The 22,500-nt window shown below is 49.5% G+C and overlaps 1 protein-coding gene across 1 annotated transcript in view; it reads left to right on the top strand.

Moving 5' to 3' along the window:
• usp13 (ubiquitin specific peptidase 13) overlaps positions 1-22,500 on the top strand; it is a gene marked incomplete at both ends in the record, with an annotated part of 58,702 nt that overhangs the window by 18,841 nt on the left and 17,361 nt on the right. Inside the window, 9 exons of the mRNA XM_080530197.1 lie at positions 812-933; positions 2,746-2,888; positions 8,040-8,224; positions 9,559-9,656; positions 10,745-10,938; positions 12,879-12,950; positions 15,372-15,477; positions 18,197-18,322; positions 21,618-21,771. Of these exons, the coding sequence (XP_080386323.1) occupies positions 812-933; positions 2,746-2,888; positions 8,040-8,224; positions 9,559-9,656; positions 10,745-10,938; positions 12,879-12,950; positions 15,372-15,477; positions 18,197-18,322; positions 21,618-21,771 (1,200 nt within the window). The remainder of the gene's footprint in view (positions 1-811; positions 934-2,745; positions 2,889-8,039; positions 8,225-9,558; positions 9,657-10,744; positions 10,939-12,878; positions 12,951-15,371; positions 15,478-18,196; positions 18,323-21,617; positions 21,772-22,500) is intronic.

Genomic DNA, 22,500 nt, shown 5'->3' with positions numbered 1-22,500 from the left:
AGCTTCAGAGATGCACATTCAAGATAATCTCCCTTTTTTTCTTTTGTCTCAAAACCCCACTTAGTTAGTTAGTCAATGACTGACATGGTCCAGTATCACAAATGATCACAAACAGATCACTGTGGCAGTGTACGTCGATTAGCAGTTTGCCAGGGTTCCCACGGGTCCTTGAAATCCTTGAAATTTTGTGAATTTGAGAAAAATAAATCAAGGTCTTAAAAGTTTTTGGGTCATTGAAAGTGCTTGAATTCCCCCCCCCTCTCTCTCTCTCACTCTCTAAAAATAAATAAATAAATAAATAAAAAATGTTTTACTTAGCTCATCAACTAGTTCTGTCTAATAATTAATAATAATTTTGCCATTTAGCAGACGCTTTTATCCAAAGCGACTTACAATTACGAATTACAGGGACATTCCCCCTGGAGTAACTGAGGGCTAAGTGCCTTACCCAAGGGCACACTAGTAGTGGTGTGGCTTCAGGCGGGATTTGAACTCACAACCTTCCGATCACAAGTCCAACTCACTATCCACTAGACCACCACTACCCCTAGTCTCCAACAACTACTCAAACTGTCTCAAACTACGCCGTGTTGGGTCCTTGAATTTGAGGGAATCGAGTCTTCAAAGTCTCTTCAAAGTCCTTGAAAGGTGCTTGAATCTGATGTTTCAGAAGGTGTGGGAACCCTGGTTTGTGCAGAATGTACATACGGGAGCATTTTTATCTTCCCTTAGGCCTCTACCTCACTTACCTTGTCATCACTGTCAGTCTCTGTTCCCTGGTAACTGAATCTCTGCTTCCTCTCTCTTGAAGATCTCGAGCTGAATCGTGATTTTAACGGAGATGATTATGAGTACGAAGACGAAGCGAAGCTGGTCATATTCCCAGACCACTACGAGATCCCCTTACCAAACATTGAGGAGCTGCCGGCACTGGTCAGTGAGTGTGCCATGCTCTCTGTGTGTGCCACGCTCTCTGTGTGTGCCACGCTCTCTGTGTGTGCGCCATGCTCTCTGTGTGTGCCATGCTCTCTGTGTGTGCCATGCTCTCTGTTTGTGCCACGCATGCTGAAGGAAGAGAGGGTTTGACCTCTGAACTCTGTTTGTGCCACGCATGCTGAAGGAAGAGGGGGTTTGACCTATGACCTCTGTTTGTGCCACGCATGCTGAAGGAGGAGGGGGTTTGACCTCTGAACTCTGTTTGTGCCACGCATGCTGAAGGAAGACGGGGTTTGACCTATGACCTCTGTTTGTGCCACGCATGCTGAAGGAGGAGGGGGTTTGACCTATGACCTCTGTTTGTGCCACGCATGCTGAAGGAAGACGGGGTTTGACCTATGACCTCTGTTTGTGCCACGCATGCTGAAGGAAGAGGGGGTTTGACCTCTGAACTCTGTTTGTGCCACGCATGCTGAAGGAGGGGGTTTGACCTCTGAACTCTGTTTGTGCCCATGCATGCTGAAGGAGGGGGTTTGACCTCTGAACTCTGTTTGTGCCATGCATGCTGAAGGAGGGGGTTTGACCTCTGAACTCTGTTTGTGCCACGCATGCTGAAGGAGGGGGTTTGACCTCTGAACTCTGTTTGTGCCCATGCATGCTGAAGGAGGGGGTTTGACCTCTGAACTCTGTTTGTGCCACGCATGCTGAAGGAAGACGGGGTTTGACCTTTGACCTTGTTCAGCATCCTTTCCTTTTTTTGTGTTAGTTTTTGCTTGTCGAGTGCCGTGACTTTCATGTGTGTTTATGCCTTGTTGCATCCTGTGCCGTTCGTTGTGTTGTTCATCACACGTTCGTTTTGTTTGGTTGTGGACGTAGTTGTGGTTGTGCATGTGTCGCCTACAGATACTTTATCAGATATGTACTGTGTAGGCCTTATGTATGCCTGCATACATACTGGTAAGAGTGAACAAGGCTGTAGCTTGCTTTCAGTATAGTTTATGCTGGAATGTAACATGAATTAAAGCTTTCGTTTGTGTGTTGTGTGTGTAGCTAGCTTAGCTAGCTTGTGTGTGTGATTTAGCAGTTAGCCGTTTGTTCAGCTCTGTTACTGGGACGTAATGTGTTTATTTACCACGTATTTGAATACCCATGAAAAAAAAACTTGCCTTCTATTTTTGGCTCCTCCATATCTTTAATCTGTTGAACTAGCTAAGCTAGTAAAGATAATGTTTTGATCAAACTGAGTGACCTCTTTACTTTGCTATTCCCATTCTGTTGAGGACGTTGTAACCAAACTCCCCAATCTCACATAACTTAGAATTGGAATATAATAAATGTATCGACTTTTCTATTTGCTTCATTGCTATTAGTGGGTTAGTTTCTGTCCTTGACTGCGTGTCTAATACCTGTGTGTGTGTGTGTGTGTGTGTGTGTAATACCTGTGTGTGTGTGTGTGTGTGTGTGAGTGTGTGAGCTCCCAGGTGATCATAGCCTGTGTGTGTGTGTGTGTGTGTGTGTGTGTGTGTAATACCTGTGTGTGTGTGTGTGTGTGTCTCTCATACCTGTGTGTGTGTGTGTGTGTGTGTGTGTGTGTGTGTAATACCTGTGTGTGTGTGTGTGTGTGTGTGTGTGTCTCATACCTGTGTGTGTGTGTGTGTCTCATACCTGTGTGTGTGTGTGTGTGTGTGTGTGTGTGTGAGTGTGTGTGTGTGAGTGTGTGATCTCCCAGGTGACCATAGCCTGTGTGTGTGTGTGTGTGTGTGTGTGTGTGTGTGTGTGTCTCATACCTGTCCTTGTGTGAACCCCCAGGTGACCATAGCGTGTGACGCGGTCCTCAACGCTGCGTCGGCCTACAAGAAGCAGGAGCTCGACTCCTGGGAGGAGGAGATCCAGGTGTCCAAACACGCCAGGAGCCTCCGACAGACAGACAACGGCGTGAGGATCCCCCCTCGGTAACTAACCACACACACACACACACACACACACACACACACCCCGGTAACTAACCCAGGCCCGAGGATGGAAGTTTTTTTTTTACGGGGCGGCTGTGTCTCAGGAGGTAGAGCTGCCGTCTAATGATCGCACGGTTGGCAGATCGACGGTTCGAGCCCCGGCTGGCCACATGTCGACGTGTCCTTGGGCAAGACACTGAACCGCTTGGATAAAGGCGCTGTCCATGTCCAAAGTGCTGTCCATTTTCTGTTTTTCAGTATGTTTTTAGGGTATTTCTGCTTTGTTGGGATAGACTTACTGACTGACTGACTTCCTTCCTCCTCTTCATCCCCTGTGGGACATAAGGCTTCAGTGAACTCTCTCTCTCCGTTGTGTTCGGTCCTTGGCAGCATGCTAAACGGTAAATGGACTGCACTTATATAGCGCCTTTACCCAAAGGGTTTACAATGGCCTCTCATTCACCCATTCACACACACATTCACACACCAATGGCGGCAAGCTATCATGCAAGGCGCCGGCCGGCCCCGCTCACTGGGAGCAATTTGGGGTTCAGTGTCTTGCCCGAGGACACTTCGACATGTGGCCAGCCAGGGCTCGAACCGCCGATCTGCCAAGCTTGCGATCATTAGACGGCGACTCTACCTCCTGAGACACAGCCTCTACCTCCTGAGACACAGTCTCTACCTCCTGAGACACAGCCTCTACCTCCTGAGACACAGCCTCTACCTCCTGAGACACAGCCTCTACCTCCTGAGACACAGCCTCTACCTCCTGAGACACAGCCTAAGGCTTCAGTGAGCTCTCTCCGTTGTGTTCGGTCCCTGGCAGCATTGCTGCGTCTGTCCCCATGGCAGGTCCATCTGGTCCCGCTCTTTTGTCACAGTTCTGCACCAGGTGGCTTTGGGTCTCCCAGGGTTTTATTTTGCCTGGTGGTGGTGTCCATCTTAATTATTGGGATAGAGACAGTAGAGATTAACAGGAAGGATGGGTGAGAGAGAGGAGGATAGAGACAGTAGAGATTGACAGGAAGGATGGGTGAGAGAGAGAGAGGAGGATAGAGACAGTAGAGATTGACAGGAAGGATGGGTGAGAGAGAGGAGGATAGAGACAGTAGAGAGTGACAGGAAGGATGGGTGAGAGAGAGAGGAGGATAGAGACAGTAGAGATTGACAGGAAGGATGGGTGAGAGAGAGAGAGAGGAGGATAGAGACAGTAGAGATTGACAGGAAGAGTGGGTGAGAGAGAGGAGGATAGAGACAGTAGAGATTGACAGGAAGAGTGGGTGAGAGAGAGAGAGAGAGAGGAGGGATGACATGGCAGGATTTGTCGATGGCTGGAATCGAACCAGGAACCTTGCGGTTATGCGTTATGAACTTTAGTTGGCTACGCTACTAAGTGTCCCTCCTGAGACATCTACTACCCCCCTGTACTGTCCCTCCTGAGACATCTACTACCCCCCTGTACTGTCCCTCCTGAGACATCTACTACCCCCCTGTACTGTCCCTCCTGAGACATCTACTACCCCCCTGTACTGTCCTTCCTGAGACATCTACTACCCCCCTGTACTGTCCCTCCTGAGACATCTACTACCCCCCTGTACTGTGTCTCCTGAGACATCTACTACCCCCCTGTACTGTTTCTCCTGAGACATCTACTACCCTCCTGTACTGTTTCTCCTGAGACATCTACTACCCCCCTGTACTGTCCCTCCTGAGACATCTACTACCCTCCTGTACTGTTTCTCCTGAGACATCTACTACCCCCCTGTACTGTGTCTCCTGAGACATCTACTACCCCCCTGTACTGTCCCTCCTGAGACATCAACTACCCACCCTGTACTGTTTCTCCTGAGACATCTACTACCCCCCTGGCAGGGTTTCCGTTAGAAAAAAATTGTGCCGGTCAACGTGTCCGGGAAGATTTCAATTTACCGGACAAACGTGAGATATTCCGGTCATCATATTAAAATATAATATAGCTGTTTGTCGCGGTGATTAGCTGTTGTGTAGCCTATATATGCCGTTTAATGTCTATTTCTCATCCGATACGATTAGATGCGAGCTATATAATAAATATAATATAGGCTTTCATGATTCGCATGCGCGCTATGCCATGTCCAGCGCTGAACGCGCGCCACAATGTCAACGGAGTCGCTGTGGCGGTAAATGCCCTCACTCAAGACACAATCTGGAGCCTTAACTGCTTTCAGTAGCTCAGTCAGTCCCACATACTGATGACATGCGATGCCATTTTTTGCCATGAAATGCAACTTGTAGCTGAGAGTGCAGCTTATTGTTAGCCGTTTCATTAGCCTGCTCACAGTGGCCTGACCGCCGATATGTGCTCACTGCACCGCCTGTGATCAGTGAGACATTCTCATATTCGTTGCTCCTCTCGTGAATCCGTTATTCCTCCCCGATTTTTTGCACGTGAGCAGAACATTTTTCCTTCCCCATCTAAACGCAGCCAGGGGAAATTTTCTTTCCATTTAACCCTCGAGCCGCCTCCATCTCTTCAGAGCCAGACTTCTCCTCAGACTCATTGTAGCTTGGTTTCATGAAGTAATTGTTAAGCTTACTTTGTCTTGCCATGTTTACCTCTCGCGCGCTATGGTGCACTTTGAGCTGCAACGTTTGCGGGTTAAAAGCGGGTGGCCCGCTGCGCAGGGTTGCCAGATGGGCCGGGTTATCGCCGAATGGGCTACTGGGTTTAGCGGTAATAGACTGGTTAGGCTGTATTGTCAATCCCATCTGGCAACCCTGCCGCCGCTGTTTCGCATAGGCTAGCCTACACATTAGGAGTCATCATCATGCCGGCGTCAAATCATATCTTAATAAAAGAAATATATAGCCTATATATTCGTCTTTTTTAATATAGAAGGAATCAGAATGTGAACTTTAGCTAATTGTATTCAAATTGTGCTTAGAGGGAATTATTTTCACCGGACAATATGACCGAAGTGGTTTAAATTTGTCGGACTTCAACAAATTTTACCGGACAAAGACCGGTAATTACCGGTTAACGGAAACCCTGCCCCCTGTACTGTTTCTCCTGAGACATCTACTACCCTCCTGTACTGTTTCTCCTGAGACATCTACTACCCCCCTGTACTGTCCCTCCTGAGACATCAACTACCCACCCTGTACTGTTTCTCCTGAGACATCTATTACCCTCCTGTACTGTTTCTGCTGTGTCATATAAAAAATCAAATAAAATCTTCCTTCTTCTAGCACGATGACTGACAAAGGCCCCTGGCCTGAGCTTGGATTACTTTCTCCTACTATGACTGGTGGACAGATGATTCACTTACTTAGTCAAATGTATTTGTTGTAAGTCGCTTTGGAATAAGGCGTCTGCTAAACGCCAAACATGTAAAGTACCCCGAGGCTGCTTGCTGATTGGCTGAAAGTAGCATCATGCGTTCTTGTGATGCTTGTGCGCTCAAAGGCTCATTTCATTCTTATGTTCTTTGGAAATCTGCCTTGTCATAAAGTAATATCTCCTGTTACCATGGTTCCCAAAGACACACCACAAACAATATGACACCATGGCCGCTGGTAGACCCCTCAAGCTAAGCCGTTTGTTAGGTTTCTATGCTGGGGGAGGGGTGGGGGGGTGGGGTGGGTGGGGAAATGAGTTGGCTGTGTGTGTGGCTGCCACCGTTGATGATACTGAAGGTTACAACTCTAAATATAACCCTGAGCAGACAACAGTTCTAGACAGACACACATGTACAGCTGACACACACACACACACACACACACACACACACACACACATACAGCTGACACACACACACACACACACACATACAGCTGACACACACACACACACACACACAGACACACACATACAGCTGACACACACACACTCACAGACACACACACACACACACACACACACACACACACACATACAGCTGACACACACACACACACACACAGACACACTCGTACAGCTGACACACACACACACACACACACACACACACACACACACACTCACAGACACACACGTACAGCTGCTAAAACTGTGCGTCATTCTTTGATGTGCAGAGAACACACAGGGATACACACTGACTGACCCACCTGCTGTAGATAAACTACTCTCACCCATTTTCTGTCAACTCACCCGTTATATAAGAGAGATTTCCTTGACGTCTGAACTATGGGGATGACACTTTCATTTGATATTAAGGACCCCATCTGATATTGAGAAACTTTCTGTCTTGAACCTAACTGATTTGAAGCATTTTAATGTAAAAACAACAACAACAACAACAACTGTTCAGGCTGTTTCTCCATCTTGAGCAAACAAACAAAGCAGAGGAAAGTGATTTCAAACTGAAAGTTTGTAAGTTCCCTAGATGCCATCACGTCCCTCTTTGAACCATGGTTGCGGTCCAGGTTGCCTAACAGTACGTTGTCACGCTTGATCGTGTTTAACATGTCAGGAATCACATGAATATGATCTGCATAGACACAACAAAACTAATAACGTTTTCTATGTGCTACCTCTCCTCTCTACCTCTCTCCTCTACCTCTCTACCTCTCCTCTCCTCTCTACCTCTCTACTCTACCTCTCCTCTCCTCTCCTCTCCTCTCTGCTCTACCTCTCTGCTCTACCTCTCTACCTCTCTACTCTTTCCTCTCTTCTCTCCTCTACCTCTCTACCTCTCCTCTCTACCCCTCCTCTCTCCTCTCCTCTCCTCTCCTCTCCTCTCCTCTCCTCTCCTCTCCTCTCCTCTCCTCTCTACTCTACCTCTCCTCTCCTCTCTGCTCTACCTCTCCTCTCCTCTCTACCTCTTCTCTCTCCTCTCCTCTCCTCTCTCCTCTCCTCTCCTCTCTACCTCTCTACCTCTCCTCTCCTCTCTGCTCTACCTCTCCTCTCCTCTCTACCTCTTCTCTCTCCTCTCCTCTCCTCTCTACCTCTACCTCTCCTCTCTTCTCCTCTCTCCTCCCTGCTCTACCTCTCCTCTCTCCTCTCCGCTCTGCCTCTCCTCTCTCCTCTCTCCTCTCCTCTCCTCTCCTCTCCTCTCCTCTCCTCTCTACCTCTCCTCTCTCCTCTCCTCTCCTCTCCTCTCCTCTCCTCTCCTCTCCTCTCCTCTCCTCTCCTCCCTCCCCTACCCCTCCTCTCCTCTCCTCTCTCAGCGGGTGGAAGTGTCAGAAGTGTGAGCTGCGGGAGAACCTGTGGCTCAACCTGACAGACGGAGCAGTGCTTTGTGGGAAGTGGTTCTTCGACGGCAGCGGAGGGAACGGCCACGCCCTCGATCACTACAGAGAGACCAACTTCCCCCTGGCGGTCAAACTGCACACCATCACCCCCGACGGCGCAGGTCAGGTTCTTACACTATGTGACGTTAGGATTATAAGGTTCTATCTCAATTTTTGTAAAAATTGAGTTTTTTACATAATCTGTTCCATTAGGTGTTTATTAATGCCTGTGTGGTGTTATTTTTAAAATGTTGACATTTTTGAGTTAGTAATTAATAAAATACAAAGGTTCCATCTCACAAAACATAATAGAATGTAAAAACTTTGACGCTCAATATCTCTGAACTACCCTAAACGGAGATAGAACCTTATAGTTCTAAACTCACGACTAACTGCACAACATCACCCCCGACTGCGCAGGTCAGGGTCTAATACAAGGGGGCAGACAAACTCACCCGGATTTCAGTAAATCCGATTGGATTTAAACCTCTTTTTTCCCCTTGTTAGTCCACCAACCAGAACCCAAAATGTCACTTTTTGCGACCACTCAGGGTGGGCAAAACGTAACTATATTTTTTGAAAAGATTACGGGCCCTATTATGCACTTCTTAACTTGCTGTCTTAATTAAGACGCACCGCCAGGTTAAGACCTACCTCCACCCTTATTATGCGCTTCATACGCGCTACTGCTATTATGCCGGTGTCGATAGGCGCCCACACATAAGACGTAATACTCCCGTGCATATATTACTCATTGTGGGAGTGTTCATATGTTAATGAAGTGCACTAGGCGCCCTTGCTATTATGCGATCTGACTTTGCTCCTAGCGCTAAGAAGTGGTTTGAAAAGTTCTTAAGTTTAGACTTCATGCACGTTTTGAAACACGAGCGCGCCTCCGCGGTTTGCGCATGCATGTGGGCACACATGAACACGCACGTGGCTCCACGGCAAGACGTCAATTACGGTCACAGTATAAATGCTTTATTTCAGAAGGGAGAGGCAGAGAAGCGCGCTGACCTCCTTCTTAGGACTTCCATAATAGCATAGCGCTAATGACTCAACGCAGCCGGTTCTTAAAGGGAATGGCACCTGGCACGCTGATTGGGTTGATTGAGAAGACGCCCAAAACACACCCATGACTAATTTCTTTGCTTAGCGCCGGGTTTTAGGCGCCCACTACCGCACGCATAATAGCAAAGTGGCCTTGACCACGCCTCCACGTCTTAAGTTTAGATCTACCGCCTCGTCTTATTGCTTAATACTTATGAAGTGCATAATAGGGCCCTACATGTCTGTAGATGATATTCTGGTATGATAACCATTCCTAAGTGGTAGCTTCATCACAGTTATCAGCTCATGAAGTTGATCACCCCCATATAACAGGTGGGTTGTGAAAGTTGTGAGAAGGGCAATAAAAGTATTGTTATTAACCGTTAAATGTTTTGTTTTCTCTCAGATATTTATTCGTTTGACGAGGAGGAGGCGGTGCTGGACCCTCTCATATCCGAACACTTGTCACACTTTGGCATCGACATGCTGCAGACTCAACAGAGGGTAGGTTCACCTGGCGCTGTGGAACGGCCTTGCCAGGGACTCATTTCAGCTTTGGTAAATGGTAAATGGACGGCACTTATATAGCGCCTTTATCCAAAGCGCTTTACAACGGCCTCTCATTCACCCATTCACACACACATTCACACACCAATGGCGGTCAAGCTACCATGCAAGGCGCTGGCCGGCCCCGCTCACTGGGAGCAATTTGGGGTTCAGTGTCTTGCCCAAGGATACTTCGACATGTGGCCAGCCGGGGATCGAACCGAATCTGCCAACCTTGCGATCATTAGACGGCGGCTCTACCTCCTGAGACACAGCCTCTACCTCCTGAGACACAGCCTCTACCTCCTGAGACACAGCCTCTACCTCCTGAGACACAGCCTCTACCTCCTGAGACACAGCCTCTACCTCCTGAGACACTGCCTCTACCTCCTGAGACACAGCCGCCCCATTTACCATTTACCATTTAATGGGTGGGGTCAAGAGGGGTTAATACATCATACATATACTGTATCTACCAGCTCAGTAGCCTTGCGGTTAGAGTGTCCGCCCTGAGATTGGGAGGTTGACTATAAAAATGGTTACCCAATGCATCCCTGCTTGGCACTCAGCATTAAGGGTTGGATTGGGGGGGACCTATGCATACCAGCGACATACCAGCGTCATGTCCAGAGGGTGTACTTGTACATCAAGCCGCCTCACGCTACGGAAACAGGAGATAGGCTCCTGCCCCCTAAGGGCCGTTAGGCTAGAGAACCATTGTTTCTTACTTATACATACCTGTCAACATTAGGATTTAAGGGAAAATAAGGGATATCCCCCCCCCACCCCGTGCGCGCCCCTGGGCCGTCCTCTCCCCCCCCACCGTCCACATACCATACCCCTTACATTTAGACAAGGGTACACACAGTCAATCCTAACATCACCACTAGGCAACCACTTGCCACTTGCACAGTGCAACAACTATTGTGTTAACTAGTTCCTACAGGTGGTCAGAATCAGATACCTGGTTGAAAGTGAAATACTTACTGTATCTGGACCAGTATGCTAATGCTAGCCCCCTCTCTTCCCCCTCGTCGTCTCCTCAGACGGAGAACGGCCACCACACAGACAACAACGTCCCCCGGCCGCGGGTGAGCGAGTGGGAGGTGATCCAGGAGGCGGGCATGAAGCTGAAGGCCGTGTACGGGTCCGGGTACACGGGTCTGAAGAACCTGGGCAACAGCTGCTACCTGGCCGCCACCATGCAGGTGCTCTTCAGCATCCCAGAGTTCCAGAGGGCGTAAGTACACCTGGGGAGGGGGAGGGGCTACGTACACCTGGGGAGGGGGAGGGGCTAAGTACACCTGGGGGGGGAGGGGCTAAGTACACCTGGGGGGGGAGGGGCTAAGTACACCTGGGGAGGGGGAGGGGCTAAGTACACCTGGGGAGGGGGAGGGGCTAAGTACACCTGGGGAGGGGGAGGGGCTAAGTACACCTGGGGAGGGGGAGGGGCTAAGTACACCTGGGGAGGGGGAGGGGCTAAGTACACCTGGGGAGGGGGAGGGGCTAAGTACACCTGGGGAGGGGGAGGGGCTAAGGACACCTGGGGAGGGAGGGGCTAAGTACACCTGGGGAGGGAGGGGCTAAGTACACCTGGGGAGGGGGAGGGGCTAAGTACACCTGGGGAGGGAGGGGCTAAGGACACCTGGGGAGGGGGAGGGGCTAAGTACACCTGGGGAGGGGGAGGGGCTAAGTACACCTGGGGAGGGAGGGGCTAAGTACACCTGGGGAGGGGGAGGGGCTAAGTACACCTGGGGGGGAGGGGCTAAGTACACCTGGGGAGGGGGAGGGGCTAAGTACACCTGGGGAGGGGGAGGGGCTAAGTACACCTGGGGGGGAGGGGCTAAGTACACCTGGGGAGGGGGAGGGGCTAAGTACACCTGGGGAGGGAGGGGCTAAGTACACCTGGGGAGGGGGAGGGGCTAAGTACACCTGGGGGGGAGGGGCTAAGTACACCTGGGGAGGGGGAGGGGCTAAGTACACCTGGGGAGGGAGGGGCTAAGTACACGCAAGGTTGTATGCATGGGAGAACAGGTAGGTTTTGAGGTGGAATATAAAAGTGGAAAGTGGGAGGGTGAGTCTCTGAGTGGTTGAGGGAGAGAGTTCCAGAGGCGGGGTGCAGCTCGTGAAAGAGCACGGTCTCCGCAGCCTTTGAGTTTCGAGGGTGGGACAGTGAGGGGAACAGTGGATGAGGATCGGAGGGTACGGGTAGGGCGATGGGGGAGAAGGAGGTCAGTCAGGTAAGGTGGGGCCAGGCTATGGAGGGCTTTGGTAAAGCCTTCAGTTGGTAGAGCATGGTCGCTAACAAAACAACGCTTAGGTTGTGGGTTTGGTTCCCGCTGGGACCATGTTATACTGACAAATATGTGCACTCACTCACTCACTGCAATGTACTGTAAGTCGCTTTGGATAAAAGTCAGTCAGTTAAAATGGCCTCAATTCTTCCCTCCCGAGGCTGTGTTTCTTCTGTATTGTCTCTCCCGTCTTCCCTCCTTCACTCCCCGTCTCTGGATCTGAGAGGACTTGGCATATCTGAGTTAACATTTTTGACGCCTGTCCAGTCCCTCGAAGATCTAAGAACGGGGGGGGGTGAACGAGGGCAGAGGAGGGAGGGAGAGTTGAAGCACTTTAACTGCAATTAAATGCAGCCCAGGGATGTTTTATGATGTGATAATTTACTTTTCTTTTTCACAAACATGTAAGTGGACACCTTTGATCTCATAATGGATATTAGCTGAATGACAACTGCTGCTTTTTCTTCTAGTACATACTGTAGGTATTGTCATATAGTGATCTCTCACATGTGCACTTAAGTGAGATCACAGCTTGTTTGAATGACTCCCTTCTGGACAGCGGTACAGGGCCACCAGGTCAAAAACATCACAACACTTGAACAGTTTCTCCCCCAAAGCCACGGCCCTCCTCAATAACTCCTGATCATTGCATCTTGCACTTTACCATGTTTTTGCACTTAAGTTGTTATGTATTCACTGGTATTGGTACAATGGTACTGTATATTGTATATAGTGTCTTGAGTATTGTTGTGTTGGCGTCTTGTTGTTGTTTGTACTGTAGCTTGTTTAGCATGGAGAATACCAAGTCATGTTCCTAGTGCACTGCACATGGACAATAAAGTTGAATTGAATTGAATTGATTGTCTAAGGTGTTGTGCCTCTCCAGGTATGTGGGCAACCTACAGAGGATATATGACTACTCGCCTCTGGACCCCACCCAGGACTTCTCTACACAAATGTAAGTAGAATAAGAAAGTTACATAACGTTGTGTGATGTGTCTTCTTCTGCTAACGGCTGGTTGTTGCAACACGTCCTCGCTGAAATAAGTAGGACATAAATGATGTCATAAATGACTTAAAACAAAGAGTTTAATATCTGTACAAAATGTGTTTTTGGTAAACACTTATTTTGGAGTGTTTGATAATGAGGTTCACGTTGCCACACCCTGCTGAAGACACATCTTGTCAACAGCTGTTTGAGCTCAGAGCGCTCGCTAGTCCAGATGAGAGGACAATAATAATAATAATAATAATTCATTGTATTTGAATAGCGCTTTTCCGGGGTTCAAAGACGCTGACAATATGGGAAAAACAGAAAACACAGAAACAACAAGCAACAGATAACATGAGCACTTAGAACACAGAGTTAACAACAGATAACATGAGACACATAGAACACAGAGTTAACAACAGATAACATGAGACACATAGAACACAGAGTTAACAACAGATAACATGAGACACATAGCACACAGAGTTAACAACAGATAACATGAGCACATAGAACACAGAGTTAACAACAGATAACATGAGACACATAGAACACAGAGTTAACAACAGATAACATGACACATAGAACACAGAGTTAACAACAGATAACATGAGCACATAGAACACAGAGTTAACAACAGATAACATGAGACACATAGCACACAGAGTTAACAACAGATAACATGAGCACATAGAACACAGAGTTAACAACAGATAACATGACACATAGAACACAGAGTTAACAACAGATAACATGAGCACATAGAACACAGAGTTAACAACAGATAACATGACACAGAACACAGAGTTAACAACAGATAACATGACACATAGAACACAGAGTTAACAACAGATAACATGAGGCATAGAACACAGAGTTAACAACAGATAACATGGGACAGGGAACAATTAACACAGCAATGTCCAGGGGGGGAGGGGGGGTGGCAGGGTTAGGGGAGATGGTTAGGGGTAGGGAAGGTTGTATGCATGGGAGAACAGGTAGGTTTTGAAGTGGGATTTAAAAGTGGAGAGTGAGGGTGCAGCTCGTGAGAAAGCAGGACCTCAGTAAGGATAATCATCACTCTCTAATCTCACTCATTTATCTTTTGAAAAGCTTGTGTCCTAATGTTTATTTGTATTCTAATGCAACTACAATGTGATAGGTTATATGCATATTTATGTATCAATGGAATCCCCCTTCCCCCCCAAACTAATTTCACTGGGTGTCTTCTGAATAGTGAAAATACCACCGCTCATCCGTGATCAGACTTTGCTGAGGTGCTGGAACTGAAGAGTATCAATAGAGTGCAAAATAACAGCATCAGCACACTCAAACACTCGCAATAAACTAAGGGCCCTATTATGCACTTCTTAACTTGCCGTCTTAAGTCTTAATTAAGACGCACCGCCAGGTTAAGACCTACCGCCACCCTTATTATGCGCTTCATACGCGCTACTGCTATTATGCAGGTGTCGATAGGCGCCCACACATAAGACGTAAGACTCCCGTGCATATATTACTCATTGTGGGAGTGTTCATATGTTAATGAAGTGCACTAGGCGCCCCTGCTATTATGCGATCTGACTTTGCGCCTAGCGCTAAGAAGTGGTTTGAAAAGTTCTTAAGTTTAGACTTCATGCACGTTTTGAAACACGAGCGCGCCTCCGCGGTTTGCGCATGCGCGCCGACCGACTTCTTAAGAAGTGGGTCAGCGCGCATGCGCAAACCGCGGAGGCGCGCTCGTGTTTCAAAACGTGCATGAAGTCTAGCGCCTATGAACTGCATAATAGCATAGCGCTTATGACTTAACGCAGCCGGTTCTTAAAGGGAATGGCACCTGGCACGCTGATTGGGTTGATTGAGAAGACGCCCAAAACACACCCATGACTAATTTCTGGGTTTAGCGCCGGGTCTTAGGCGCCCACTACCGCACGCATAATAGCAAAGTGGCCTTGACCACGCCTCCACGTCTTAAGTTTAGATCTACCGCCTCGTCTTATTGCTTAAGACTTATGAAGTGCTTAATAGGGCCCTAAGTGTTTTTGCACAGTGTTTGAGTGTGCGGATGCTGTTATTTTGCACCATATCGTGAGCTTAGAATGATAAGGTTCTATCTCCGTTTAGGGCAGTTCAGAGATATTGAGCGTCAAAGTTTTTACATTCCATTATGTTTTGTGAGATGGAACCTTTGTATTTTATGAATTACTAACTCAAAAATTTCAACATTTTAAAAGATAACACCACACAGGCATTAATAAACACCTAATGGACAACATTTTGACCAAATATAGAGATGGAACCTTATAATTCTAACGTCACTAAGTGTCTTCTGAAAAGCGATGTATGTATGTGAATTTAAATGTGTTTTTATCTGCTTTGTTTCATCAGGGCTAAAATCGGCCACGGACTGATCTCGGGCCTGTATTCCAAACCGCCGCTGAAGTCCGAGATCATTGAACAGGTGATGAAGGAAGATTACAAGGTATTAGACTGGGTATGTCCAGCTCCTTATCCAGGTATATAACAAACTATAAGCATGCGCAGTGGCGGACTCAGGCTGTTTGAAGGGCAGGGGGGGCGAAAAGAAAAAAAGGGCACCTACTGCACAACATGGGACCCCATCAGTGCACATGGTCAAGTTTAGACCATTGGAAGGGCAGCCAATAGGGCACATCCTCTAATTTTGCCACTCAAAAGGGCACTTAAGTGCGACGTTTTTCAACTGTGGGGGCACATGGTCAAGTTTAGACCATTGGAGGGGCACCAATAGGGCACGTCCTCTCATTTTCGCCACTCAAAAGGGCATTTTTGACACTCAAAAGGGCACTTAAGAGAGACGTTTTTCAACCGTGGGGGCACCAGGAGGGGCGGTCGCCCCCCCTGCCCCTCCCCCCCGAGTCCGCCAGTGCGCATGCGGAAATACAAAACAATTGACCCTAACTGACCCTCGATAAGGGAAGGTCAGATGTAATGTTTTGCGGTCGGTAGATAAGCAGGGGAAAAGAGTGTTAGTTCACTGTAACACCCCTCTGACTTCCCCTTTAGCCCTTATGAGCCTGGGTAATTGAGAGGGGTTCGACTGTTCTGCGTTGTGCGCTTCCTCTCTTAAGTCAGGCAGACTTGGACAGACCCAGACAGCTGGCTGGAACTCCCATTGCGTCGGAGAATGAGGAGGAGGAGGAGGAGGAGGAGGGGGAGGGGGAGGAGGAGGGAGGAGGAGGAAGAGGAGGAGGGGGAGGAGGAGGAGGAGGAGGAGGGGGAGGAGGAGGAGGAGGAGGAGGAGGAGGAAGAGGAGGAGGGGGAGGAGGAGGAGGAGGAGGAGGAGGGGAGGAGGAGGAGGAGGAGGAGGAGGAGGGGGAGGAGGAGGGGGAGGAGGAGGAGGAGGAGGAGGAGGGGGAGGAGGAGGGGGAGGAGGAGGAGGAGGAGGAGGAGGGGGAGGAGGAGGGAGGAGGAGGAGGAGGAGGGGGAGGAGGAGGGAGGAGGAGGGGGAGGAGGAGGAGGAGGAGGAGGAAGAGGAGGAGGGGGAGGAGGAGGAGGAGGGGGAGGAGGAGGGGGAGGAGGAGGGAGGAGGAGGAGGAGGAGGGGGAGGAGGAGGAGGAGGAGGGGGAGGAGGAGGAAGAGGAGGAGGAGGAGGAGGAGGAGGAGGGGGAGGAGGAGGAGGAAGAGGAGGAGGAAGAGGAGGGGGAGGAGGAGGAGGGCGAGGAGGAGGAGGAGGAGGAGGAGGAGGGGGAGGAGGAGGAAGAGGAGGAGGAGGAGGAGGAGGAGGAGGGGGAGGAGGAGGAAGAGGAGGAGGAAGAGGAGGAGGAGGAGGAGGAGGAGGGGGAGGAGGAGGAAGAGGAGGAGGAAGAGGAGGGGGAGGAGGAGGAGGAGGGGGAGGAGGAGGGGGAGGAGGAGGAGGAGGAGGAGGGAGGAGGAGGAAGAGGAGGAGGAGGGGGAGGAGGAGGAGGAGGAGGAGGAGGAGGAGGAGGGGGAGGAGGGGGAGGAGGAAGAGGAGGAGGGGGAGGAGGAGGAGGAGGGAGGAGGAGGAAGAGAGGAGGGAGGAGGAGGGAAGAGGAGAGGAGGGAGGAGGAGGAGGGGAGGAGGGGGAGGAGGGGAGGAGGAGGAGGAGGGGAGGGAGGGAGGAAGAGGAGGAGGAGGAGGAGGAGGGAGGAGGAGGAGGAGGAGGAGGAGGGGGAGGAGGAAGAGGAGGAGGAGGAGGAGGAGGAGGAAGAGTACTTGTACACTGTACAGGCCGTTTCTCACTGCCTAGATAAGATAACAAGCTAGCATACGAACTTGAATTGCATGAGCAGTGTGAATATTTGCTGGTTAGATTGATAGAGAGATGGTGGAGTCGGACACAGCAGTGTCTGTGAACAAGTAGTGGCAGATTGCCAGCAGTGTGAAAGACCCAGTAGGGGTGGCCGGCTGATTGCCTGCTCATTTTGTTAGTCAGCGGGAAAGGGAGCGTGGGATACCTGCCAGCAAACCTCTTTGTTGTTTTTTTGGCATTTGCGGGCTGGAGGCACACGGGTCATGTGGTGTGGTGCATTATGGGCCTTCTGGCTGTATCAGGTTCTGTATCAGGTTATCAGACGGCCTTGTCCTCGTCTCCTCCCACCACTGGGTCACTGTGTGTTGTCTTACTCACTCTGAGACAGCTGGCGGGTCAGTGTTCATACACTGAATGTGTGTGTGAGGTGAGAGTGTGTGAGAGTGTGTGAGAGTGTGTGTGTGTGAGTGAGAGTGTGTGAGAGTGTGTGAGGTGAGTGAGTATGTGTGTGTGTGAGTGAGAGTGTGTGAGGTGAGAGTGTGTGAGGTGAGTGAGTATGTGTGTGTGTGTGTGTGTGTGTGTGTGTGTGTGTGTGTGTGTGAGAGTGTGTGAGAGTGTGTGAGGTGAGTGAGTGAGTGAGAGTGTGTGTGTGTGTGTGTGAGACAGACAGACAGACAGACACACACACACACACACACACACACCACATAGAGACAGACAGACAGACAGACACACCTGTGTGTGTGTGTGTGTGTGTGTGTGTGTGTGTGTGTGTCTGTCTGTCTGTCTGTCTGTCTCACACACACAAACTGTATGAACACTGACTGACAGCTGTCTAGGAGGAGGGTAAGACAACACACCCCGAACCAGCGGTAGAGAGAGAGTGAGACAGACAGACAGACAGACTCACGTGTGTGTATGTGTGTGTGTGTGTGTGTGTGACACCGTGTTTGTGTTGCAGCACCAGCAGAAGGGCGTGTCTCCCAGGATGTTCAAGGCCCTGGTCAGTAAGGACCACCCAGAGTTCTCCTCAGGCAGACAACAGGACGCCCACGAGTTCCTCCTGCACATCATCAACCTGGTGGAGGTGGGTGTGGCTTTCATCATTGTTTATAAAGCTCTCACTGGCACAGCACCAGAATATCTAAAAGACCTTCTGCTAGCGTATCAGTCCAATAGAGCTCTCAGGTCTTTTGCTAGCATATCAGCCCAATAGAGCTCTCAGGTCTTCTGCTAGCATATCAGCCCAATAGAGCTCTCAGGTCTTCTGCTAGCATATCAGTCCAATAGAGCTCTCAGGTCTTCTGCTAGCATATCAGCCCAATAGAGCTCTCAGGTCTTCTGACGCTGGTTTTCTCTGTGTACCACATGTACAAAAGAAGAGATTTGGTGAGGCTGCATTCCCATTTTATGCACCCAGATTGTGGAATGCACTGCCAGTTTACATTAGGGATGCAACCTCAGCACATTATGTTCAAGTCAAGACTAAAAATATTTTTAATATTGCTTTTAAATGACTAAATAATTAAATGATGATTATATAATGATTGGAGCACTTTGAGCTGCAACGTTTGCAGGAAAAGCGCTATACAAATAAAAAGTTAGTATTATTATTATTATTATTATTATTATTATTAGGACCCCAGGGTATTATTATTATAAATTATTGTCATTAGTATTACTCTCCCTGACGTCTCTACTGGTACACTCCAGTAGTCTAGAATGATCTTCTCATGAGGGTTAGAGGCCGGCCTGGGCTGTGGGCTTTGGAGGGCCTGAGCAAGATTTAGATTGTGGCCCCTCCCCCCCCCTCCCCCTTGCCACGTTTTGTTGTTGACTGGGGGTAGCAGAGTTTTGATTGACAGGTGGTAGCTTGCGCTAAATCGTCAGCAAAAATGTGACCCCCCCTCCTCTAGCGGTTGTGGCCCCTAAACGACCACATAGACTGTTTATGCCCGTGGGGGGGTTAGGGGGAGGGAACAGTGTTCACGTCAGAGAGAGGGGTAGAGATTCCGTACCACAGTGTTAAGAACATTAGCATGTAAGCTAAGTGTACTTGTAATAGCAATAATACACTTTATATAACTTTTTAAATAACTTTGTATAGCACCTTTCAAACATAAAATGCAGCTCTCAAACTACTTTACATTTGAAGCATTAAAACAACAAGGATCAAATAAATATGGCCAAGAACAAACAACTTGTTTAGGTGGATAAAGCACTTAGCTAAAAATGGGTTAGCTGAAAGCCTCCCAGTAGAGGTCCGTTTTAAGCTTTTTTAAAAAACAAAACAATGTCCAGAACCACCATTGTCGTTGAACTGCCGCATCTCCGTGACAACCACGTTTCACGAAATGGCCGGACGGGTGTTTCTCTGCGTGTCGGTCACAGACACAGTCACACGTGGTCAATCTGGGGCTGGTGTGGTCGGGGGGGTGACTGGGGAGGGCAGGGGAGGGCAGGGAGGGCGGGGGAGGTGACTGCTTTCAACGAAACACACACGGCACGCTGCTGCTGCTGTCCCCTCGGCTGGCAGACACACACTTGGGCTCTGAAGTGACTTTCTCCAACAAGGTTAAATTTAGCCCCCTCGTATCTGTTACACTGGGCAGATGATGCTTCCTGTTATACACGCCTCGGCCAACTGCCACTGAACAGACAAGCTCAGGCTCGCTTCCTCTGAGCTGTCAGTGTCCTTGGAAAAACAACACAACAACACAACAACACAACAGACAGCCCAGATCTGCTCATCTGACAGTTTGACTAAGAGAAGGAGAATCTCCCACTAGTCTTGTAAATGGATTTAATATGTTGTGCGTGCTTTTGTGGACGTTGTCTTCCTTCTCTAGCACGACGACTGACAACGGCCCCTGGCCTGAGCTTAGATGACTCTGTCCTGCTCTGACTGGTGGATAGATGATTCACTTACTTAGTCAAATGTGTTCACTAGACTCCTCTCTTCCATATCTGAGTGTCTACCATCTATAGTTGGTAGGGAAATGTGCTATGCCACAGAATCTAGCAAGCACACGGGGTATTGAGTGTGTCAATACACAGCGCCGTTGGAAATTAATTAGACCCCTTCACTTTTTCCACATTTTGTTGTGTTGTCGACTCAATTTAAAACGGATTAAATTAAAATAATTGACCATCAATCCGCACGCAATACCCCAGAATGACAAAAACATTTTTTTAATCTATTTTTGACTTATTGAACACCCATAATTAACCGTTTGACTGAGTAGTTCTCCAGGGTATTGAGTATATGTGTGGTCATCTTCAGCTGTCCTTAGCGTGTGGAGGAGCTGAGGTGGCTGATAGCGAGAGAGACAGAGAGAGAGAGAGAGATAGAGACAGAGAGAGATAGAGACAGAGACAGAGAGAGACAGAGACAGAGACAGAGAGACAGAGAGAGACAGAGAGAGACAGAGAGAGAGAGTTAGCTGGACCGCTACAGTCGCTTAGTGACACAGTCTTCTCCTCCATCAGCGGATTTAGCCTCTGACCAGCCGGCTGAAATACTTGACTGGTGTTGAGGAGTAAAATTATAACCTGAGTATTTCTGTAGTCTCTTAGAATACGACGCCCGCTGCGTGGATACAGCATGCACGCAATCTATTTTATCACAGACCCAATTTCCCCCAGAGTCCTCAAATAAACACAACAAATCAGCGTTGGCCTCAGTGATCGCGGACGCTAGCTCCACAGTGGAACCTCTCTCATCTCTCACTTGTGGAACCACTCTCATCTCTCACTTTGAGTTGTTGCCACCCTGTACCTTTTAGTCAACTGTCTGGATTTTGTTACCAAACTTGCTTTGTCACTTTGATTTATGACACCTGAATTAGATTAGATTAGATTAGATTAGTTGTATCTCAGTCTGTCTCTGAGGTAGTTTAGTGTGCATGCGGACGGGTGGCCTTACTGCCCTCTCTCTCTCTCTGGAGAAACACTTCTCCTTCAGTGTCTTAAAACGTACATCTGTGTATCTTAAGTTGTCCTTGATATAAGCGGCAGAAGTCTTATGTCAATTCTACTCTCTCTTCTTCTGCCCCCATGTCTCTCTGCTGGTGTCTCTCCTTTCTGCTGGTGTCCCTCCTCTCTGCTGGTGTCCCTCTCTGCTGGTCTCTCTCTCCTCCCTCCTCCCTGATGGTCTCTCCTCCCTCCTCTCTGCTGGTCTCTCCTCCCTCCTCTCTGCTGGTGTCTCTCCTCTCTGCTGGTCTCTCCTCTCCTGGTCTCTCCTCCCTGCTGGTCTCTCCTCCCTCCTCTCTCCTGGTCCCTCCTCCTCTCTGCTGGTGTCTCTCCTCTCTCCTGGTGTCCCTCCTCTCTGCTGATGTCCCTCTCTGCTGGTCCCTCCTCTCTGCTGGTCTCTCCTCCTCCAGAGGAACAGCGTGGGCTCAGAGAACCCCAGCGACGTGTTCAGGTACCTGGTGGAGGAGCGGGTCCAGTGCTGCCAGAGCAGGAAGGTCCGCTACGCCCAGAGGACAGACTACCTCATGCAGCTGCCCGCGCCCATCGAGGCCGCCACCAACAGAGGTGAGAGGGGGGGGTCAGGGAGAGGAGGGAGGGAGGGAGGGAGGGGAGAGGCCACCAACAGAGGTGAGAGGGGGTAAGGGAGAGGAGGGAGGGGAGAGAGGGAGGGGAGAGGCCACCAACAGAGGTGAGAGGGGGTAAGGGAGAGGAGGGAGGGAGGGAGGGGAGAGAGTCCACCAACAGAGGTGAGAGGGGGGGGGTCAGGGAGAGGAGGGAGGGAGGGAGGGGAGGCCACCAACAGAGGTGAGAGAGGGGAGGGTCAGGGAGAGGAGGGAGGGAGGGAGGGGAGAGAGTCCACAGAGGGTCAACAGAGGTGAGAGGGGGTCCACAGAGGCCCCACAGATTGGGCTTTCACACCGCCAAGGAACTGTTCGCATTCCCGCTTGCGTTCTGAAACCTCCGAACCTTGGTGCTGTCCGGAGAACCGGCCCGCGTTCATACCAGTGTAACCAGAACCATCAGGGTTCATACCAGTGTCACCAGAACCATCAGGGTTCATACCAGTGTAACCAGAACCATCAGGGTTCATACCAGTGTCACCAGAACCATCAGGGTCATACCAGTGTCACCAGAACCATCAGGGTTCATACCAGTGTCACCAGAACCATCAGGGTTCATACCAGTGTCACCAGAACCATCAGCGTTCATACCAGTGTCACCAGAACCATCAGGGTTCATACCAGTGTAACCAGAACCATCAGGGTTCATACCAGTGTAACCAGAACCATCCGC

Source organism: Nansenia antarctica (assembly GCF_963989245.1).
Source record: "Nansenia antarctica genome assembly, chromosome: 1".
Lineage (NCBI taxonomy): Eukaryota > Metazoa > Chordata > Actinopteri > Argentiniformes > Microstomatidae > Nansenia > Nansenia antarctica.
This window is presented reverse-complemented; position numbering and strand designations above follow the sequence as displayed.